This window comes from Plutella xylostella, chromosome 16, assembly GCF_932276165.1.
Source record: "Plutella xylostella chromosome 16, ilPluXylo3.1, whole genome shotgun sequence".
Taxonomy (NCBI): Eukaryota; Metazoa; Arthropoda; class Insecta; order Lepidoptera; family Plutellidae; genus Plutella; species Plutella xylostella.
In genome coordinates this window covers 6,076,672-6,099,927 of record NC_063996.1, presented here as the reverse complement: position 1 = coordinate 6,099,927, position 23,256 = coordinate 6,076,672, and the positions used below count along the sequence as shown (strand labels likewise).

The following is a 23,256-nucleotide window of genomic DNA, read 5'->3' as shown; positions in this document are numbered from 1 at the left end:
GCAATATTTTTCAATATTGCAACACGAAAACAAAATGTCAGTGATTTTTGACACATCCGCCATAACGTTTTCAGATTTGTTGTTGCTAAACAGTAGGAAATAAAATAGAAAAAGCTTTTGTAGGCGTTTTGTTTTATTTTACTATTGTTAATAGTATGGCGATAGTTGAGGATGATGTGCGGAATGATTCTGAGGAGGAAAATGAAATCGAAGTGGCGGTCGAGGACGAGGATGGCGAGCAAGATTCAGGCGACGACGATTCCGATGTATGTCTTTATTTACTTCTATTTCCGATCATCTTCGTGCTTTTTGAGGGTTTTCGGTAGCTTAAACATTCACCCACCTCATTATTTACTGTAATATCAATAAGTTAAGGCTCCGGAAAGGCGTTGGTTAAATTAAAGCCAGATGGTTTAGGTTGTACCATATTTCTATGTGGTTTCTTTGTAATTTATAAACAATAATTATTTCTAATCCACATTGCTCTAAGTGTTACAATATTGAACAACTTGAGTTACGAGTTAGAAGTGTTTATGTGAAGTGAATAGAATAGTGAATTTATTAAATCAGATGTTGTTTTTTTAATGTTCCACTTAAATGTATAACCTAGAATCTTGGCAATCCATGAAGCCCACTGACTGAACCCAATCCTACATTATAATCCTAGCATCACCTTTTTCATTCCACCTTAGTATTAACAGCTTTAGAAACATTTCTAACAAGTTTATGTTGCATGTCCATCTAATTCCATAATATTTTTTTGGCTTTTCTTCACTTAGCTATTTGAGAATTATGTTCAGTAGATGCACTTTTTAACTAATGCTGATCCCTATAGGAAGAAATTACTTCTCAGGACGATGACAAGGAGGAAGCGCTGGAGACCAAGGTGGCCGAGCTGGAGCGCCGCATCGCCGAGGACCCGTACAACTATGATGATCACATAGAACTTATACAGGCTTTATGGTAAATATGTTGTGTTGTTTTAATTGTGTTTTTTTATAGTTGAACAGTGGATGTACACTTTTTACAAATTAGACTTTCAACCAAGTATTTTTTATATGAAGCAATAGTAACCTATGATGTCACACATTTAGCTATATTGAATGTATAAGCATTTAAAACAATAAGTATGGAAAATTTTAAACTTTATTACATACAAAGATCTGTTCTTAGGATCTATGCCATTAATTTTAATGAAAACCTTTTAAATTTTTAAACTTTGCAAGATAGGAGCATAGAAAAACTAACACATCTACACTTTCCAGGGGTCTATCAGAGCTGGAGTGCTGGCGGTCGGCCTTCGAGCAGCTGCAGCAGATCTCCCTGATCCAGGCGGAGCACTGGCTCATGAGGCTGCAGACCGAGGTGTCCCTCGCTCACACCGAGGAGGTCCGCGACCAGGTCACCGAGCTGTTCCAGCAGGCCTCTCTGGATTGTTATTGTGAGTAGTTTATAGTATGCCAGGGCCCTAATTTGTTGTCACTTTCCTTTAAAGCTGCTCATGTTATTTAGTAATTATTTTTGGCACTGACTTTCAAGTGCAGTCAAGAATTGAAGCACAACTCTAGAAATCTTGTTGCCTTACATCACCTGTAGAAAATTCAGCCTAATTTCTCATAAATACTTTAGAAACTCATCCATATAATTTTCAAAGTAAAGGTTAGGTTATTTGCAGCTCACACAAGAAACAACTTGGATTGATTGTGTGTTCCTTTCTCATCCAGCTCCTCCTGCTACCCGTAATTACCTTTCTTTTCCTTAGATCTTTAAACTGAATTTTTGTCTTACCTAATCTATAAGTATCATTAACCGACTTCAAAAAAACGAGGAGGTTCTCAATTCGTTTCCATGTCCACTGATTACTCTGCCATTTTTACTATAAATATTATTCAATATTGCCAATTCCAATAAACATCCACTCTACTCCCACCAGCGATCCCGATCCTGACCTGCTGGCTGGGCTGGGCGCTGGAAGCGGGCGCGGCGGACGCGGTGCGAGCCGCCCTGCGCCGGGTGCTGCGGCTCGGGGGCGCCCATCCCGCCCACGGGAAGGTCTACTGGGACGCCTATGCTGAGCTGGAGAAGGGGCAGCTTGAGAACCTTAGGTTAGTGCGACTAGTGTATAGTGGGTGGTAGGTAATATATTAGCATTGTACTACATAAGGAATGTGAGTTTTTACCGTTTGAGAAGCGGCGAGTTAACGTGAATTTGTATGGCGCGGGAGAGACGCCACCAACGGTCTACTACTAGCTTCGCGCCATGCAAATTTCCGTTAGATTTCACTGCTCTCTGTACTGTATACGAATTCCATTGAATTGATTGGTTCATATTGTCATGAGAAGGATTTTTATCCTTTTTAACCGACTTCAAAAAAAGGAGGAGGTTCTCAATTCGTCGGGATATTTTTTTTTTTTTATATATTTTTTTTTTATGTATGTTCACCGATAACTCCGCCGTTTATGAACCGATTTTGAAAATTCTCTTTTTGTTGTATTGGGTTGAGCTTCCAGGTGGTCCCATTTTTTTTTCAGAATTTTATCTCACCCCTAAGGGTGGGTAAATGGGTAAAAACAGGGTATGAATTTCCATTTTGGACACATATTAACCGATTCTAATGAAATTAAGAACGTAAATATAGTTCTTATAACAATAAAATATGATGGTGACCTTGAGCTGATCTGATGATGGAAACGGAAGGCAGTCAAGGGAACTCCTCAACGGTAAATAGCAACTACCTCGTGTTTAGGCTTGAATGATTCGTATTGATTAGTAGGACTTTTTGGTATCATTTGCATCTTACTTTTGATTAAAAATTATTGCAAATAAACTAAAAACTATAAAATAAAATAATAATTTAAAAAAATAAAAAACCGACTTCAAAAAACCTTTAAAATGTAAGTAATAATTTAAGGTTTACACAAATTATATGTGACAGTACAAATATACCTAAGCAGGAACTGTTCTTTTTTGAAGTTGGTGCCATATTTCTTCAGATTACTTTGTCACTGCACCAACTTCAAAAAAGAACAGTTCCTGCTTAGGTATATTTGTACTGTCACATATAATTTGTGTAAACCTTAAATTATTACTTACATTTTAGTGGTTTTTTGAAGTCGGTTTTTTATTTTTTTAAATTATTATTTTTATTTACACCTGTAAAAACCGTAATAAACAGAGACAGTTGAATAAACCCTTACCCGAACTTCCACCACTCCCCTTAAAAACCTTAACTTTACTAACACCAACATTTACAGCGAAGACGACCCGTCATACAAGGAGCAAGTGGACCGCCTGTTGTTCTGCTACGAGGAGATAGTGTCGCGGCCGCTGGTGGGCGCGGCGGACGCGTGGCCGTCGCTGGAGCAGTTGGTGAAGAAGCACCACGACGACAAGTACCTGGAACGGGTGAGTCCACACAGACACACGCACACATACACACACAAACACCAGTGGACCAGCTGTTGTTCTGCTACGAGGAGTATGGATAGTTACAGAGTTGTCGCAAACAAAATACATAATATAATGGCAAAACGTCTCCTCCCGTTTGAACCCCCTCCTGCTACTGAATGGGAGCTAACGCGTGTGAATTTACCGCTAGGGGCGCTGGTGTTGACTCAGGTCAAGTGACATTTTACTTTTCATATAATTTGTTTGGCGGGCTTCGTGATAAATTATATTTTCGTTCATTTCCCTGTTGAAAAGTGATCTCTTCTCGAAATTATCGCAAATATGGATTATTTATCGATGAATGTGCAGTTGTGCACGCTTTGAAAGCTGAATTAAGGAAAAGAGGCGCATAAATAAGCGGTCTCAAAGAGCAGCTAATTCAGAGGTTAGTTTGTTTACTGTTTACAAACTTATTTTTTACGAAATGTATGCTTGTTTGCTTAGATAACAGCTATGTTTTTTTTTTTTTACAGACACCAAGACTATGACCGTAACAGTAACTTGGTTGGAAACGTAGAGGACATCATCATACAACAAAATGATTCAGTGTATACTGTTGAGTGGCCTTCAGAAACTTTGTATAGCAGTGTGAACACTAAAAATGAAACTCCAGATCTAGATATTGTCACCAATGAGTAACTACTTTGGAATTTATGCACAGTGTACGGTTTTAAAATAGCGATCCCTGATGATGAAGGGACCAGCTACATCTGTTATAAATCCGGGGACGTGTTGTGTGTGATGTGTGTAGCAGTGGTGTTTATGTGGATGTGCTTGAGCAGCATGTGAGCTTGAGATCGCTATTTTAAAATCTCCGCCTGTATACTTTTAGGCGCAGGCCACCGTACATACCATCGCTCTTACGGTGAATGAAAACATCGTGATAAAACCTGCATATCTAGATTTTCGAACCCACAAACCTGCAGAGGACCAGCGTGGTAGGAAATGGTCCAAGCTTAGGAGTGGAGTTTAGACCTTAAGGCGATATGCACAAAGGCTCCATTCGAGTCAGCTAGGTGCAGGTACTGACACCCTCACAAATAATAGAATACTTAGTATACTATACTACCATTATTTAGTTTCAACTAACAACTCAACCAGCATTCATTGTGTGGATTACTAATGTGTTATATTTTTTGTATAGCAGTGTGTTTAAACGGAAAGGATAAATAAAAGTTAAATCAGTGTGTAACTCTTTTATTTTTATTGTATTTATTAAATGCCTAATCCTTATTTACATTATGTTCTTTCTGAAATTGGTTATAATGATTTTCACAAACACGAGATTGTCGGATAATAATTATTTCACAAGCCACAGTTTTAGAACAGTTTTATCACTTGGTAACATATGTCCTCCTTTTCTTTCCGAACATAACGGATCTGCACAACATTGCGGGATAGTAACTCGATATGATGATAGTTATTTTATAATTAATAAGCTTATAAGATTCAAGATTTTAAAACTTTATTTCGCGCCAATTTGATAAAGTCGCCTTTGATAAGTTTGACAGCTATGGTACCTCTTAACCTCAGTCGACAGTGGCGCCAACTGGTGAGCAAAAAAACGGTAGTCCCCATTCAAGCTAACATAATGATCTAAGAGGTGTTTAAATCTAGATCTTCCTAAAAGTTGTCTCTCTTTATTATTTACAGATTAAAAAGCAACATGAGGCAGCTAAGGAATATCTGCAGAAAATAACACCATTCGAGGACAAGATATTAGAATCCGAGTGAGTTTGAATAATCTACTTAATCTTGAAAAACTCACTTTAAGCGATAAGACCGCCATTTTTGTACGTATGTGTTAGTATTTAAGTTAAGTAAGTTTATTTTATGTGTGTGTACAAATAAAGAATATTCTATCTATCTATCTACTATTTGATTGATCTATTTCACCTTCATCCAGTAAATGTGAAACACGTTGGAATAACTTCTGTAATGTTACAGAGACGTGGAGGAGAAAATGGCGGTATATATGGAGTACATTGAAGTGGTGAAGGAGTTGGGTAAAGATGACAAATACTCTGAGTGCGACAGTGACGGCATATTAAGGGTAAGTTAGTTATGATTTACATTTCGTTTATGTGGCGCTAAACACAGTCATTGACAGTGCTTTGTAAAGTTTCATTGAATCTTATCCGACTATTGAATAATCAGCCCTAAATATAATAGTAGACACTGCATTGAGTGTATTCCCATTTTTTATTGGAATTTTAGATTCCGTGCACGGGACTTTTTTGGACGTAGATGATAGTATCACGATTCGCCATAAATACACAAATACAACTACAGATACGGAGTTTATCGTGTACAATAACATTACCAACCCCTACAGGTCCTCTACGACCGAGCCACCACCGACTGCCTGTCCTCCCGCCTCAGCAGCCAGGTTCTCCACGCGTGGAGTGCACGAGCCTCCCGCCGCACCACACCAGGCGCACGACGCGAGCTCTGCGCGTGCGCAAGACGCGAGCCCAGAGCGCACGCGCATGTGGTCAGGCTGATGAGGCACGATGAGCGGGAGGGGAAGGGGTTTGAGCATGTGAGTTCGGTTGTTCTTTTTTTTTTGTTTATCTGTCTATAGCAGTCTTCTGCTAGACGTAGACAGGTTTCTTACAAAGTAGGCCACGGGTTGCAATCTATAACTTTCCGCATCCAATCATTACCAGCCACCTTTCGCAAGTCGTCACCCCATCTAGCCGGAGATGTCTCTCCTGCATACAAATTTGGCAATATAATACAACAATGCTATGATCCGGGCGCGAGACGCGAGCTGTGCGCGTGCGCATGTGGTCAGGCTGATGAGGCACGATGAGCGGGAGGGGAAGGGGTTTGAGCATGTGAGTCCACTTCTAGACATAATAAGCCTTTCTCAAAGCAAGCCACTGAACTGAATGCCATCTGCTTTTCGCATTCAATCATTTACAGCCACCTTTCGCAAGTCACACCATTTAGCTGGAGGTGAATCAATACGTACTTAGGGTTTTTCTGTGACAATATGCGACGGGCGCGAGACGCGAGCTGTGCGCGTGCGCAAGACGCGAGCCTAGAGAGCACGCGCATGTGGTGAGGCTGATGCGCCATCATGAAAGGGAGGGGAAGGGGTTTGAGCATGTGAGTCTTCTTTTGTTTATATTCATCTGTTTATGGCAGTCCACTGCTGGACGTAGGACTCTTCCGAAGCCACTGGATGCGATCTATAGGTTTCCGCATCCAGCCACTGGATGCGATCTATATATTTCTGCATCCAATCATTACCAGCCTCCTTTTGTAAGTCGTGATCTAGCCGGAGGTGAATCAATATGTATTTAGAGCTTTTCTGTGACAATATTCAGTATCACTAGGTTAAGCGAAAAATATATTGTAAACTTTTGTAATTAAATAAATAAATAAATAAATAAAAATAAATATGATACAACTATGCGACGGGCGCAAGACGCGAGCTGTGCGCGTGCGCGCATGTGGTCAGGCTGATGAGGCACGATGAGCGGGAGGGGAAGGGGTTTGAGCATGTGAGTATTCTTCTAGACGTAAAAAGCCTTTCTCAAAGCAAGCCACTGAACTGAATTTTGATCTGCTTTTCGCATCCAATCATTTACAGCCACCTTTCGCAAGTCACCCCATTTAGCAGGAGGTGAATCAATACGTATTTAGGGCTTTTCTGTCTCTCCTTCGTACCAAAAAATCTTACCAAAAAAAAATCAATGGCTTTGATGATTGGTCGAGATTCGGACACGCTACGATAATTCGATACAAAAATTGAAATGACACTCGCAGCTTAGAAATTGTCGACTTTCGAGAAATTATACTCAATAAAATTGCGCTTGCTCTCCCTCAGATAAAATCCCTGCTCGAGACATCCCTATCCAAAGGCATGGAGACGTACAAGGACACGGAGGCGCTGTGGCTGGCCTACCTAGAGTACATGCGCAGACACACGGCCTTCGACTGCGAGCAGCAGCTGGCGCGGCTGCGGCGCACACTGCGACTCGCCTGGGACTCACTCGCAGAGGTAACACTAGATACAAGGTGTTGGGAACAGGTACTTAATCCTGGTCCCGTGGTAGGCTCGCTCCAGATTCCTCGCTCCTGGTCTCCTGCTCCACGGATAGTATGTCCTGCCTGCCTATAGTAAGGTTTACGGCTTGTACTCAGAATGATTTATTCGTTAAATTTTAAATGTTTATTTGCTGGTGTCACAAAGGCAAGTGAATTACAATAATGAAATACGATACTTATACAATAAAATAGATGGCGCTGTGAAACAAACTAGATGATAGAACGACGGCCTAAGACGGCAAAGCTTCTGTGGTGCGCGTGCGCCTCCTGTAGTTCTCGCCACATCCGTTAGATGGCGTGAAAGCGTGAACACACGGACACGGAGGCGCTGTGGCTGGCGTACCTAGAGTACATGCGCAGACACACGGCCTTCGACTGCGAGCAGCAGCTGGCGCGGCTGCGGCGCACGCTGCGACTCGCCTGGGACTCACTCGCAGAGGTAACACCACTAAAATCCATTCCACGGAGAAAGACATCTGATACAAACAAAAACTAGCCTTATTCGAATGTAATAAGGGTTATGTCAGATGTCTTTCCCCGTGGAATGGCATATAGAGATATGCGGTCTCAGTACTTAGCAATGAAATGATTCTGACCAGTCGTTACCATCTTACGTTTTAGGGTGTTTTAATAGCGTGATTTCATCAATCTTGCGGATCGCACGCCTTTTTCCTGCGTTCCGCGTACGTATTCCACGCATTGCACCATACAATAATTGTGTGATAATAACACGTGTGGGTGTCACGCGTGCGTGATTAAATTCTCACGCTGTTAAAAACACCCTTATTAGCTTATGTTCCTGTTTGTAATGAACCCGTTATGTTGCTGTTACCGTATCAAATCAATATTTATTTCTACGTGAGCTATGGTTAATAGTAATGTGTTGTTTCAGACGTGGGGCGCGGAGGCGAACGACTGCGAGGTGCCGCTTTTCTGGGCGCGGCTCGAGTACAAGCGCGCGCGCGAGCCGCTGCGCGGGAAGGAAATCTTCGAGGAGATCTTCAGTAAGTATTCAATAAATAAATAATAAAGTAAATAAATATTTGGGGACATTTCACACAACGCCATCCGACCGCAAGCTAGGCAGAGCCTGTGTTATGAATGTCGGACAGCTGATATAACTATACAAAATATACACACTCACAAAATATAACAATACATAGGTAATTACTAACGTTAGCTATTTAACGCAGCGTGGGACGACCTTAGGCCGGTAGCTGGTAGTGGCTGGATGAGGAAGGCCGAGGACCGATTGTTGTGGCCTTGGGAGAGGCCTATTGAGGTTAGAGCTAACGCTTAAGTTTCAATTAAGCCTGTCCACCAGTGGAAGATCTTTTCCTGATAATAAAAGTTAAGTTTCTCTCATCCAACACATAAATTACCATAATTACTTACTCACATATAAAAACATTTCCAGATTACGGCGAAAACAAAACGATGTCCAAATACTGGGAGGCCCTCATAAGCTTAGAAACCCAACGCACGCCGCCGCCCTCCGAGAACAAACTACGAGACTTACACAAGCGAGCGTTGCGGTTCGTGCAGGACTACCCGCCGAGCGTCGTGAGACTGTACACGGACTTCGAGAGGGATGTCGGGTCTGTCGACACTATGAGTGCCTGCGCTGAGGATTGCGAGGTGAGACTTGATTGATATTTGTTATGGAGTAGGTAGGTCTACCTAAACTAAAGTCACCGACATAGCTCACCGATTTAGTAAGCTTCTGTGGCAGTGGCTGGTCACATCTGTGGAAGAACCGATTACCGATGGAGTAAACGTGTTCTGGAGTGGAGGCCGCGACTAGGTTGCGAAAGGTGGCTGGTTGTGATTGGATGCGGAAAGCTATAGATCGCATCCAGTGGCGTGCTTTGGGAGAGGCCTACGTCCAGCAGTGGACTGCTATAGGCTGATGCTTGCTACTGACGGACGTGTTAACGGCTGCTCTGTTACTAAATTCAAAGATTTTGATTTACTTTAATTTTAATTGCAATATTTAATTTGGTGGAGAATATCGGTCCCTCTCGTACTATCTTGTGGCAAGTTACATTTATCGCCTGCGCCATATTTGATTTGAAGTGTCCCGTCTCTCTCTTCAACTAAGCGAAGACGTGAATAAACCAAGAAACATTGAAAAAGTGCGGCTGAGCCGGAGGTGGATTTGATCCTGGGAACTGCCGCACGTAAGTCAGCGCCTGTGCCGCCGCGCCATTGAAGCAGTTCATCGCGCGGGTGAAATCTGAACATACTAGCTGCTCAACACATGACGTCACCCAGTCACTGCGAACAAGCCCTCCTACTACGAGACACCACAGTACAATTTATAAGTAAGTGACCTAATACTTACCTACTACGAATATTGTATATCTGAATTGGGACCATTACAAATAATTATGGCGTCCACCTCAGAAGCCGATCAGCTACCTAGGGCTACAAAGCGTAAACAGTTCGATTGCGAGCTTACCGAGTCCATTAAATCTCTCGCTACTGATATGAAGTCGTCTTTGACTGCTATTCAGTGCGATATGAACTCTAAATTAACAGAGATAAACACAAACATTAACACTATAAGGTATGAGCTTGACATACTGAGTACTACTACATCCGAAATAAAGAGAGACATCCACACTCTGCGCACTGAGCACTCAGATATTAAACACCGGGTCTTAACCCTGGAAAACAAGCAGTCCCTACTTTCCGAGAGTATCACGTCTCTACAATCATCTGCCGAATTTATTTCATCTCAATACGACGATATAAAACTGCGTGTATCTCAAACTGAGGGCCGCACGGACAGTGGAGCTGTGGAGGCAATACAAAAACTGGAAGCAAAAATCGACTCACTGGAGCAACAGGCTAGGCAAACCAACTTGGAAGTCTCAAATATTCCTGAAAAACGAAGTGAAAATCTGCTGCAGATAATCGAAAAAATAGGTACTTCCATAAACTGCCCAATTGCCACTAAAGATATAATTTCCGTACACCGGGTGCCCCACGCTCACCAACAAATTGCCAGGCCGAAGAATATTGTTGTCAAACTCACCACGCGTGTGCACCGGGATAACGTACTAAGTGCTTACCGTAAAGTCAAGGGCTTGACATCGGAACAACTTGGAATGCCCGGCCAATCATCACCGATTTATCTCAATGAGCATTTGACGCTTAGAACGAAGCTTTTATTTCGGGAATGTCGTGATAAGGCAAAGAAATGCCAGTTCAAATACGTCTGGGTCAAGAACGCAACCATCCTTGTACGTAAATCGGATGCATCTCCTGTATTTGCCATACGTACCCAAGAAGACCTGCTCAAGATTAAACCAGATTCTGATAATGTTAAATATTAGGGCTATTTTAGTTGTATCTTTAGTTGCATGCTTTTTATTCAAGTGTCGAATCAGAAATATAATTTTATTATGTATCAAATCGGTTGCATCAAATATTATAACAATAATTATTGTTAAACATCTTAGGCTAAACATTAGTGTGGGTAACTTGAATTCCGATTCGCTTTCTTTAAGCGATACTAAAATTTCCTGATTTAATATCATCTTATTCGTAATTCATCTGTTAAATGGCTACCGATAATATTTCCATCTATTACCAAAACTGTAGAGGTCTTCGCACGAAGACGCACACTCTGTATATGAATATCTTATCTTTCTCGTACGATGTCATCGTTATTACTGAGTCTTGGCTCACACTGCATATCTCTGACAGAGAGTTTATAGACCAGCGGTACATAGTGTTCAGATGTGATCGCGATAGGGTTTCCACGAATAAAAAGGACGGTGGCGGCGTATTTATCGCAGTCTCAAAGGAACTTCGCCCCACACAAGTTCCACTGCCTGACACATACAGCTCTCTTATGGAACACGTAATTATTCAGTTACCTAGTTCTGACCGTACTAAACATCACATCATAAGCGCTGTGTACCTTCCTCCAAAATCTCCAGAGAGCTCATACACTTTACTGCTAAAGTCTCTAAATGGACTGCTCACAAGTACTACTGTTGATAAGTTCTATCTTTTTGGCGACTATAACTTAGCTAATGTAGACTGGTCACCCAATGATCCTAACACAAGAGGTCTAATCTGCTCTAGCGTCTCTCCCATTGGTATGGAGCTTGGGAACTTTATGTCGTTTCAGGGCGCACTTCAGTATAATGTACTACAAAACCACCACGGAAATACCTTAGACTTACTTATCTCTAATACTGACTGCAACACTTACGCACCTAATATCACACTGTCAAAAGTAGATGCATTTCATCCACCTTTTGTCACTACAACATCCACCGGCTCTGGTCCTATCCCCTTAAAACGTCGCAAAATTAAGAAATTAAATTACCATAAAGCTAATTATTCGAAAATTAATCTGGATTTAACTGCAATAAACTGGGAGAGCTTACTTTGCAACTTATCTGTCGATGATATGATTGATACTTTTTATAATACTCTTTATGGCATAATAAGGGATCACACACCTTACTGCAGTTCTAAGTCTGCGAATTACCCCCTATGGTTTTCAGCGTCCCTAATTCACTTATCTAGAAATAAAAACAAGGCCTGGATAAAGTGGAAAAAGTATAGAAATATCTCTGATTACGAGACTTTCTCATTATACAGGACTAGGTTTAAGACTGAGTGTGACAAATGCTTCTCTTCGTACATAGAGTCCGTGGAAGAAAGTATAAGCAACAATGTTAAACATTTCTGGACGTATGTTTCAAACAGGAGGAGTAGAGCTGGTATACCATCAACCATGACATATCATAACCAATCTTCAAATGACCCCGTTGATATATGCAATATGTTTTCCGATTTCTTCCAGTCCGTATACGAGCCATCCACATTAAATATCGACGATTGGACACCTCCCCCTGACTCAACTAGTAACAATATTTTAATAAATAATGTATATTTTAGTGAGTCAAAAATAAATTTATTGTTGAGAACACTCGATACATCTAAAAGCGCTGGCCCAGACGGTATTCCTGCTGTATTTTTAGTACATACAGCCAACAGTTTGTCAAAGCCATTGCACATCATTTTCAATGAGTGTGTTATCAAAGGTGTTTTCCCGTCAATCTGGAAAATCGCCAATATCGCACCCGTCCATAAAAGTGGTTCAAGAGTCGATGTAGGGGAATACCGACCTATCTCTCTACTGTCTATCTTGTCGAAGGTTTTCGAAAGGTTGGTCCATAACGAAATTTACCCACACCTTCATAATTCCATACTCCAAGAACAACACGGTTTCGTAAAACGAAGGTCGACAGTCACAAACCTCATGATTTTCACTGGTGATTTATTTAAAAATATGGACAAAGGAACCGCAGTGGATGCAGTCTACACAGACTTCCGTAAAGCCTTCGACAAGGTAGACCACGAGCTACTTCTCAAAAAAATCGCCTACAATGGTATCCGTGGTAATTTGTTGCGCTGGTTCGCGTCCTATATTGACAAAAGGAGTCAACGAGTCGTGATCAACGGTTATCAGTCTGACTTACTACCAGTGACTTCAGGCGTCCCGCAGGGATCAATACTGGGTCCGCTCTTATTTATACTGTTTATTAATGATATTAATCAATGTTTTCAAAATTCTAAATTCCTCTTATATGCCGATGACCTTAAAGCTTACAGACCAATTCAAAATGTTAATGACTGTCATCTATTCCAAGCTGATTTAGATCGCTTTAGTAATTACTGTATTGATAATAAACTGCACTTAAATCTATCCAAATGTAACACAATAACTTTCACAAAAAAACGAAAAACCATATCATTTAAGTACGCTTTATGCAATACTCCTCTTAAGAAAGTTGATACCCTGCGGGACCTTGGAGTTACTCTTGACACAAAACTTCACCTTGATCTCCACATAGGAAAAATAATAAATAAGGCTGTACAGATGTGCGGCTTCGTGCTAAGGGCGTGTACGGATTTTAAAAGTACCTCCACATACCTCTACTTATATAAAGGTCTAATACGCCCTCAACTGGAGTATGCCGTCACTGTCTGGGATCCTTTCTATAATAAATATACAGATAGCATTGAGAGGGTTCAACGAAAGTTTCTTCGAGCCGTGCACTACAGATGCTTCCGCGCATATCTTTCATATGATCAATTACTATCGAGATACAACTTGCCCACACTAAAATCTAGGCGAACAGTCTTTGGAGCCATGATTCTGTACGGTTTATGTCACAATTTCTTTGACTGTATTGACTTAACTAGCCAAATTGCCTATCTAGTACCTAGAACAGTACATCGACGTGAGGTGCGCGTTCGCCAGCTGTTCGCGCCCGGCACTTGCCGCACGAACGCTGGCGAGCGCGTCCCTTTACGCAGACTGGTCAATAACTTTAATAGTATGTTTTCTGATATTGATATATTTAGTTATTCCAAGCCTATGTTTAAAAAAATACTGTACGACACGTTGCATGTTAGTAGTAAGTAGTGTGTAGTCGTCGGCACGTGTCGAGTTTAGCACTCTAGATGTACCTATACAGTACTGCGTAACAGTTGTCGTGTCGGCGTCTACACAACGCACGCATATATTTTTATACTGTTTACCTATCTGTGGATAACGCTGTGGGTCTTATGTTTAACTAACATAATTTTACATATATACTTACAATACCTACTATACAATGTAAGACTGTTTGTTTTCCCAAATAAATAAAATAAAAATAAAAATAAAAGCGGGCGCTGCGGTTCGTGCAGGACTACCCGCCGAGTGTCGTGAGACTGTACACGGACTTCGAGAGGGATGTCGGGTCTGTCGACACTATGGGCGCTTGCGTCGAGGACTGCGAGGTGAGCGTCTATTGATATCTGTACCACTACCCTTGAAAGGCCGCAATACATTGCCTTGGGTACTGTCATGGTATATGTAGAGTGGATATTGGGAGGCGCTAATAAGGTTAGCGACTCAACGCGCCCCGTCGCCCTCTGAGAACAACCTACGAGACCTTTAACCTAATTACAAGATTTTCGAAAATGTAAGGTGAAATTTGTTAGTTCCAAAAGTTACTACGTTGGCGCTGTTTTTCCATATGTTAAGTAGTATTGGATTGCCACGTTAGCTCGTGCTACGCCCTCTGCACAAGCGTAATGAAAAATTTCCACTCACAAAACACCGAAACGAAACAACCCCCATATTTTCAAACACGAAAATTAAAATTTGAACAAAATATTACCGTTTTTAGTTGAGATTTTATCCTGAAGCTCTGTTATATGGATTCAGACGTCATTAAGCTAGCATTTCCGTTTAGGAGTAATTTGGTACTTTTCTCAGTGGAACCTTTTCATTGCCTGTGAGTGTATAAAAATATGTGTATTTAAGTTGTAAGTGTCTGAAGGAGTTGCCTTCATTAATTGGGGTAATGTTGTAAAATTGTTTATAGTCCCAAATAAACAAAAAAAACTGCCTGTAGGATTAATTCGCTAGTGATATCGCTTACTTAAATCTTATTTTTATTCGTAGGCAAAATTAAAGGAATGGCGGGAGAGCTACCAAGCAATGAAAGAAAAGATGGCCGGCCAAAGGAACAAGGGGAAACAACCGCAGAACAAGAAGCAGAAATTAGACAAGAAACAGAAAACCGACGCGAGATCCCCCAACAAAGGCAAGAGAAAGGCGGAGGACGCGGGCGAAGACAGCGGGAGTAAGAAGAAGAAAGAGAATGAGACTAAAGGTGCGACGGAAGGAGATGGAAGTAGCTCTAGTGGTGCGTTGAAGCGGACGCACGAGGATGGTGGTGGGGATGGTGAGTTTAGCTTATTTATACCTTTTCCAGGCTACTAGGCTCGGTAAACGTATGTTCTGTGATTCTTCTCCTCAGTGAGTTAGCCTTTGTGAACTGGTTGTAGACTCATAATATTGTCGATCAGAAAACAATTTAACGTAGAATAAAATGATATTCTATTATATCGGGTGGTTTGCCTACCCAGCGTGTAGATTTTGCCAAAAACCGTCTACCGTCCTTTGAGAAGGCTTTCAATATCTAGATCATTATATTTTTGGAATGTAAAAAGTACACTTTTAAATAGCCGATGACTTAAATAACACATAATATACCATTCCAGCCCCCGCTACAGCGGGCAAGCGCGCGCGGCGGGACAGCGGCGCGGACAGCACGCCGGCCAGTCGGGAGGCCTGCACGCTCTTCGTTAGTAACTTAGAATTCAAGTAAGTTCTTTTGTACTTATGTTTTTGTGTAGTTTGTGTTTTTAGCAGCTTTTTTAGATTGCAGTATTTGATTCAGAGTTGTATGTACCTACTTGTAATAGAGTCCGAGAAAGCAAACAAAACTCCCATCTTTTATCCGTTGCTAAGTTAGCGTTACATTATGCCGCACGTCAAGTATTCAATCATATTATTAACTGCTGTGAAAGGACCCAAATAATACAATCAGAAAACCAAATGTTTATTTTTGTACTATTAGATTATGTCGTTTAGAATGTAATGTACTGGCCCGGGTTATAGCATACCGATGAAATAATCTGAAATACAGAACTGTATGTATTTATAAATCTCATAATAACAGAAATACAACTGTTTTTCAGAGTAAATGAGGAGGATCTTAGGAGCAAGTTGTCAGAGTTCGGCGACATAGTGTCGCTGCGGCTGCGCGAGGGAGTCAAGGCGTTTGGAGGCTCCATCTGCTACTGCCAGTATAAGAAGCCTGTAAGTATTACGTTTTGTTATTACTGCGGCTGCTACACGGGTGCGTTGTTGACGTCGATAAGCTTGTTTAATGCGTGTTCCAACAGTCACAGCGCGGTATTTGTGTCGATAACGAACCCATGTAGCGCAGCTGCAAGTAGATCATCGCCAAGATTTTCTGAAGCCGTTTTTTCGTTTCAATTCAAGCGTCTTAATGAAACATTATAATGTTTTTGTATTATACTTCGTAAAATCAAATTAACCATTGCAATGTTTCAGGAATCCGTGGACGAAGCTATAAAGCACGACCGGTGCCCCCTGAACGGCCGGCCGATGTTCCTCTCTCGATACAAGGAGTCCACTAACAAAGAGAAAACGTTCAAATACGCCACTTCTACGGAGAAGAATAAACTGTTTGTGAAAAACTTACCGTTCTCGTACTGTACGAAGGAGAAACTGACTGAAGTGTTTGAACCACATGGCAAGCTGATCGACGTCCGGCCGATTACGCACAAGTGAGTATACAATACAATACACTTTATTCGCACCAAGAACAAAAATTACAAAAACAAAACTTAAAAATAAAACAGTACAAAGAGGCGGCCTTATTGCTTATAGCAATCTCTACCAGACAACCTTTGGATGGAAGTGAGTGAGTCTATAATGATTGTGAGGTAGTTGTGGTGCAAGTATATACATAAAAATATATACTACTTAAACAGTACATACACTAAATAAATAAAACAAATAAATATCTTCGGCGCAGCGGTTACTTATTGTGATGTGCCGAGTTCCATGCCCGTCCGGGGCAGATATTTAAAAAAAATAACTTTTATTAAACGCCCCAACGCCCAAGAAAAAAGCGTGAAGATTATTAGTTATGAAACTCCAGTCCTGCAGGGGGCCTATGCCTATTTACAAATAGTGTGTGGAAATATCAATCAACCGAATGATCTATCTTTCTAGCAAGGTGTCACTTTATAAGGTAGTAATATTAAGGGTCTGCAAGGGGGAATCGAGGGTTGGCATTGTCATAGAATTATGTAGTAAACGATGCTCTACAACCTTGAAAAAAATCACACAGGTAGCCGAAGAGTCTAGCTAGGTGCTGAATGATTCGAATTTAAGTAAATGATTATGGATAACTGTAAATAAAATTCAGAATATGACGAATAACCAGAAAATCACACTCCCGTATTGTAACAACTGTGTCGTAATTATTAAGAAATTTCATATGATTTTTATCATATTATAAAGTTAAAGGCTTGGACTAGGCGCTAAATACCTTGTTTTTTAATAAACACACACTTATTTTGTGTAAATTAATCCCAAACTTGAGCAATTTTTTTCCCTCAAATCTTCATACAAATATCTATGGCGGCTTTCTGTGTTATAAAATCATAAACACAAGTGACGTTTGACTCAGTTGGCCGCTGGCCTCCAAAGAAGGGTCACGTCGGTTTAGGCAGCACTGACAGCTCGCGATCTTATCGTGTACAGATACAAAATCACTGCACATTGGTTGTCATTGCACTTTTTCAACTTTTATGACACCAACATAATTTGATTTGAAATTGAGGAAGCATAATTCTTCCAGTATATTCAATACATTAAATTAAATTAGATAGTGTGCAATATTCTCGTGACATTACAGTCTCGTAAAGGTCTGATGAGGAGCAGGAATATAGCGAATGGATCTAAGTGATGACAATACGCACGAACATTAGGTTAGGGATCAAAAATACAGTCTCTTGGTGCTGGTTGAGGTATGGTCTCGTGAGGATCTGATGAGGGCATAACACGGTGGTGGCTCAATTTTATTTCAAAGTTAATAGCTAAAAGCATCGAGTTTAGGCTATTAAGTATGTTTTTCAGAGAGAGAGAAAGAGATTTTATTTTTCCTCTGTATGTGTTAGGTTTACTGGGTTTACTAAGTTCATTCTGTTAATGGCATCAAGTTGTTATGTGTTCATAAGTAATAATTATTTATTAACAAAATGCTGTTGGTTCTCCACGAAAATGTAAAAATAAAAATAAAATAAATAAAAATAAATTCGTAACGTAAAATTGTCAATGACGGAATTTCTTCTATAGACAGTAGCCACAAAAAAAACAAACGATAGATGGCGTGATTTGAAGATAAAGATACATTTATTCGACACATAGACAGCAACAACAAAAAAAATACAGATTTAAAGAAAAGAAACACATACTTATACAAAACAACAAAGAAAAAAAAGGATACACATCAAAATTACTGGAAAAAATATAAGCCCCAATTTACTTGTGTGGGACAGGGAATACCATAATATTTTTTTTAGGGTACTCCCCATCTATGCGAAATATCAGCTTGATATCTTTACCCGTTTCTGAGAAAAAGGGCGGTGACAGACAGTCAGTCAGACAGACGGACAAGAAAGAGATCCTATAACGGTTGGTTTTTTTCTTTTGACGTTCGAAACCCTAAAATTATGTAAAAATATTATGCTGCTACCAAAAAATGTACTTACAGGTATTGAAAAAGCGGTATATAGTACTAAACAAATTATAAACAAGCAAAAAACCCGACTGCACGCTAAAAATATGAAAACAAGTCCCAATGTTAATGGAAAGTATCGTAGGCGGGGACCAGCAGAGGGTTCACCATTTAGCTGAATGTTACTTAGAAAACGGCCTTGAGTGGCGGTCAAGTTGGTCCCCGCCTGCGATACTTTCCATTAACATTGGGACTTGTTTTCATGTTTTTAGCGTACAGTCGGGTTTTTCGTTTGTTTATAATTGTATTTTTTTATTTGTAACTTTTTAGTTGTTTTTATTTTATGAAATTTTACGTCAGTAGTTCATGATCATTTTTTATTTCAATAATTTTGGTGTTGTTATTTAAATACCTTAAATATGCATATTTTTGTAATGTGAAAATCAAGCCCTTTAATTCGATACCTTACGCGGCAAAGTTGAATTATTATTTTTTCGATCATCACGTTATGTCCTCTAGAGGGCGCTATGTACATTTTAATGTAACGTCACATAGCCTATAACCATCGCGCCATCAATACGCTTCTAACAATACCTCATACATCAAAATCTATCAAGCCGTTTAGGCTACAGGAGGGAACACACAAACATACATACATACAATCAAAAAACATTACCCTCCTCCTTCGGCAGTCGGGTAAAAAGGAGTAAGATAGGGGGTCATTCTGAACTTTTGCTCTACGAGTTTTGGAAATTAACAAAAAAAAACCTTTTTCATAGAAACTTTGTTGGACATGTGACTTTTTACCATGGAAAACGAATATTTTTTTTCGCGAATTTGCAAATCTCAAGTTGTTCAGAATGACACCTTGAGTCATCCCCTTTTGGTTTAGTATAGCCCTTTTGCGACACTATGTACTCGTATTTACTTTGCTTTGTCGTCGGGGTTCAGTTGGCTGGAGGATGCCCGAAACTTATTATCTACACTTTAATACTTGTAGTTACCTTTCTGAAAGTAAATACCACATTTGTTTGAGAAAGCTAATCGGGTTCCGAGTATAGAGTAAAGTGGCACCCCTATTAATTTCTACTCTTTCCTGGTGCCTACCAGTGTAAGTAAGAATTATACTTACTTACCCTAAAATCACCCAAAATGTACTTGAACATAATTGTCAATAAAGTTGGCGAGTAAAAGTTTATTGACCCACTGTGCAAACTTACATGTGTGCGTGTCACTGCGTGTGCTGTGTGAAGAGCATTGAAAACCCAAAATTGGCGCGGCACGTCACCCTGTACGGGCCCTTAAGTTTAAACTTATTGAAATCATTTAACTAGCCCTACCAAAAACATAATTATTTCTATTCGGCAGAGACGGGCGACCGAAGGGTCTGGCCTACATCGAGTTCGAGGACGAGGCGTCGGCGTCACACGCGCTCGAGAAAACTAACGGCACGCTGCTGGAGGAACGCAAGATTGACGTGGCCATCAGGTATATACCTACCGTTGTATAGTCAGCAATAGGGATATGTGTGTCACTCCAAAAGCAGACTGTTTTAATTTTGTAATCCACTGAATGGAAAGACTAAGTAGTATTTGTATGTAGCGATAAAATGTTGTTTCAATCATTTATCTTCCACCCATGAGTCTTAGGAATCTTAGGGAGTCTTGCATAACAAAGTTAAATAAAATAAAATAGTTTGTCTCTTGCTCTGACACTATAAGATCAGAGCAAGAGGTCATAGATTTAATTTTATTTAACTTTGTTGTGCAAGACGCCCTTAGAATCAAACTGTTTGCGCTGGGGTGGCACACATTATGTATAAGTATGTGTTGCTTACTGTACATAATTTTAAATCAGATGTTTGAAAATATGTCTCTAGCGTTTATGGCTCCCGTTCTTCTCCGTATAATATAAGAACTGTTTTCTTTCCGAATGAGGAAAGTAGAAGTCGTAGTTTATTTTTAAATATTATGTAATTTTACAGTGAAGAATAAACATTGTATTAATTTTTCAGTGCGCCGCCCGCCAAGACCGACGCGCGGGGGAACCTCGGCATGCCGAAGAGAGACGCCGGCGGGAGCCATATGTAAGTGTTTTAGAGATTAACTTAACCATTAATGTTAGTATTGTTAACAAGAGGGGATATGAAGCCAATCGGCGGTGCATGAAATGAGCTGCAATGCTCGAGTAACTCATCACCTAGCCACTTAAACGAATAAGGCCGCCGGCACTGACTAGTATTATTTACTCTAATAATACGTAATTATCTGCCATTTAGTGTGTGCCACCGCTCCGCCCGCTGGTGTCGTGAACACGAACTAACATTTCTGTCAATGTACCTAAAGGTTTTTATATAGAAACATTTATCTGCGCAGGCGCCGCACGCAACTCAGCGGGTTCATCCCTAGCGTGCTGCTGAAGGCCTCGACGAGTAAAGCGAACGGTAGCCATAGCAACGGAGACGAGAAGAAAACACTTAGCAACAGCGACTTCAGAAGTTTACTGCTAAAGAAATAACTCACACTATAAGTAAATACTCCGGTAGGACTTTGTAAAGTACCCCTCTTGGTGTAAGGGTAAAAATCGTTCAATGAAGAATCAACCAATCAAAGCGCTGCGTTTCGTTATGGAGTATCAGTCTGACTTGATATAATTTAATGAAAAATCGAGACGGAGTTTTAGGGCCGATTTCATAATACTGTGTTAGTGATTAGCGTCAGTTTATCTATGGCGAACACAGTATGGTGAAACCGGACTATGGTGTTGTAATATACTTACTCGATAAGTTGAACTTTATTTGTAAGTCATAGAATAAAACTGTTCACTTTCTAGGTTAGAAAAAATAATTTGTTACGCGCTGAATGTGTATGTGTTTTTTTAAACGGCTTCAAAAAGGAAGAGGCATTTTTGTTTTATATTTTTATTTCTCATTACAAAAACTGTATGACTGTTCTTTTTATTTTATTTGTTGATTAATACCAGTTTTCGTTTTTATCATCGCAAAAATGATTATGAATACTTACCTAGCTTTTTTAGAGTTTTAATATTTTTATCATTAATGATTAATTACTAAAATCTCTCAATTTTATTGTGTCCCTTCAGTTATCTACTTTTTAAATATATAAAGCTCTTGAATTAAAAATGTTTTTATGTACCTCAAATAACTTTTAATCCGACAGGGTAAGATACCTTAACAAATTAAATAATTGATTATTTTTACCTAAAACTTCGTCGAAATTCCAGCTGTGCTAAAGTCGTTCGCCCTTTATTTTACATGGCCACATGTATTTAAATTCATTTTGAACTCATTAGTTTCATTTCAACATCAGCAATTTCTTCTACCTTCCTTCTTCCCTTGAACTCTTTTTCAATATCTAACAAAGTTCTATCCTTGGTCTCAGGTAGCAACACATACACTACACTTAAACATACTGACAAAATTAACGAATATACAAGGAATGTCCCTTGAACTCCCAATGCAGAATACATATAAGGAGCAGATTTCATAACAGTAAACGTAGATGGACTGAGAAAACTTATAACTATAGAACTGCTAATTCCTCTAAATGCCAATGGTATAATTTCTCCGAAAATTACTAAATAAATGGGACACAACCCTATGTTAAAAGCTACCGTATACAAAACCATCAAAGACATTATAAAAATGTCGCACAAACAACTTTGCTTGAATACACCAGCATCACGAACGTATAGATATATCGACATTGATATAAAAGACGTTATAGTTAAACCACCAGATAAAAATATTATGGTGCGCCTTTTAACATTCTTGAGAACTATAACTGCTAAACCAGCTGATACAGGTCTCAATATATCCAAAGCATTCAGTTGCCAGTTAACGTCTTTGGCATCGCTTTTATCGAGCAAATACTTCAATATTAGATTACCATACGCTGGCATGTAGTGAACACCCCCAAACTCGTAAATTAAGCAAAAACTGAGGCAAATGGCCAGCGGTTGATAAAATTCCTTGACTGAAGCCGCTTGTTTAATCCTTTTAAGATTTTCAATAAGATATCCTTTTTTGCCTTTATCTTCATCAGACTTTCTATTTTTCTTATGGTCTGCTACAAAATCTTCTATTTCCTTTCGCTCCTCATCACCGTCTCCCCGCAACCATAGAAAAACCTTTCTCGCTTCTTCATACCTTTCTTTTGAAACCAGCCAACTTGGTGTTTCTGGTGATAGCCACGTGACGACGGCTGTAGAAACCGGTAATAAAGAGCATACGGCGGCCGTCATCCTCCAGTCTAGTAGCGTACCAGAGAAGTGGACCCATATGATTCCTAATCCCATAGAAATCGTTGTGACGGCTGCAAAGGAAGCTCTGTACTTGGGATCAGTGTATTCTGCTATAAGCATACTGTTCATAGTGGCATGGATGCCTATTGCGTAGCCTTGTAATAGTCTGGCGATGATGAAGACTGGTAAGGAACTCGCGAAGGTGAATAGGTTCCAGTGCACGAAGGCAGGTAGCGTGGTGAGGAGATGTGTTCTTCGACGGCCGAGGTACGACATGAGGGCTGGACAAGTCAGTGTTCCAAGGATTTTTGTCATGCTGAAAACTGAACCTGAAAACAGTGT

The 23,256-nt window shown here is 40.1% G+C and overlaps 2 protein-coding genes across 5 annotated transcripts; one reads left to right on the top strand and one right to left on the bottom strand.

Moving 5' to 3' along the window:
- Positions 1 to 46: 46 nt before the first annotated feature.
- LOC105384023 (squamous cell carcinoma antigen recognized by T-cells 3) lies at positions 47 to 21,805 on the top strand. Of its 4 annotated transcripts, none has more exons than XM_048626267.1 (19): positions 47 to 266; positions 854 to 963; positions 1,266 to 1,441; positions 1,934 to 2,105; positions 3,256 to 3,406; positions 5,102 to 5,178; positions 5,396 to 5,501; positions 5,784 to 5,990; positions 7,287 to 7,346; positions 7,833 to 7,946; positions 8,400 to 8,511; positions 8,925 to 9,145; positions 14,994 to 15,276; positions 15,596 to 15,698; positions 16,076 to 16,196; positions 16,455 to 16,690; positions 20,020 to 20,139; positions 20,666 to 20,737; positions 21,027 to 21,805. In XM_048626267.1, exons 1-19 carry the CDS (start codon positions 156 to 158, stop codon positions 21,166 to 21,168), a joined length of 2,694 nt encoding a protein of 897 aa, XP_048482224.1. In that variant the 5' UTR covers positions 47 to 155; the 3' UTR covers positions 21,169 to 21,805. The 4 variants fall into 4 exon arrangements, with proteins under 4 accessions (XP_048482224.1, XP_048482223.1, XP_048482225.1 ...); XM_048626266.1 differs by having other exon boundaries at positions 836 to 963; XM_048626268.1 differs by lacking the exon at positions 7,833 to 7,946 and having other exon boundaries at positions 7,287 to 7,460.
- LOC105384024 (facilitated trehalose transporter Tret1) lies at positions 21,456 to 23,237 on the bottom strand. The gene has a single exon (XM_048626269.1). It carries the CDS (start codon positions 23,227 to 23,229, stop codon positions 21,946 to 21,948), a length of 1,284 nt encoding a protein of 427 aa, XP_048482226.1. The 5' UTR covers positions 23,230 to 23,237; the 3' UTR covers positions 21,456 to 21,945.
- Between the last annotated feature and the right edge of the window lie 19 nt (positions 23,238 to 23,256).

What these genes read in the sequence shown, in the direction of transcription:
- LOC105384023 (XM_048626266.1), top strand. Translation starts at nt 156, where the DNA reads ATGGCGATAGTTGAGGATGATGTGCGGAATGATTCTGAGGAGGAAAAT. An exon ending in AGGGGAAGGGGTTTGAGCAT is followed by an intron (nt 5,991 to 7,286) that starts GTGAGTTCGGTT and finishes GCTCTCCCTCAG; the next exon opens with ATAAAATCCCTGCTCGAGAC. An exon ending in AGACGTACAAGGACACGGAG is followed by an intron (nt 7,347 to 7,832) that starts GCGCTGTGGCTG and finishes ACGGACACGGAG; the next exon opens with GCGCTGTGGCTGGCGTACCT.
- LOC105384024 (XM_048626269.1), bottom strand. Translation starts at nt 23,229, where the DNA reads ATGACAAAAATCCTTGGAACACTGACTTGTCCAGCCCTCATGTCGTAC.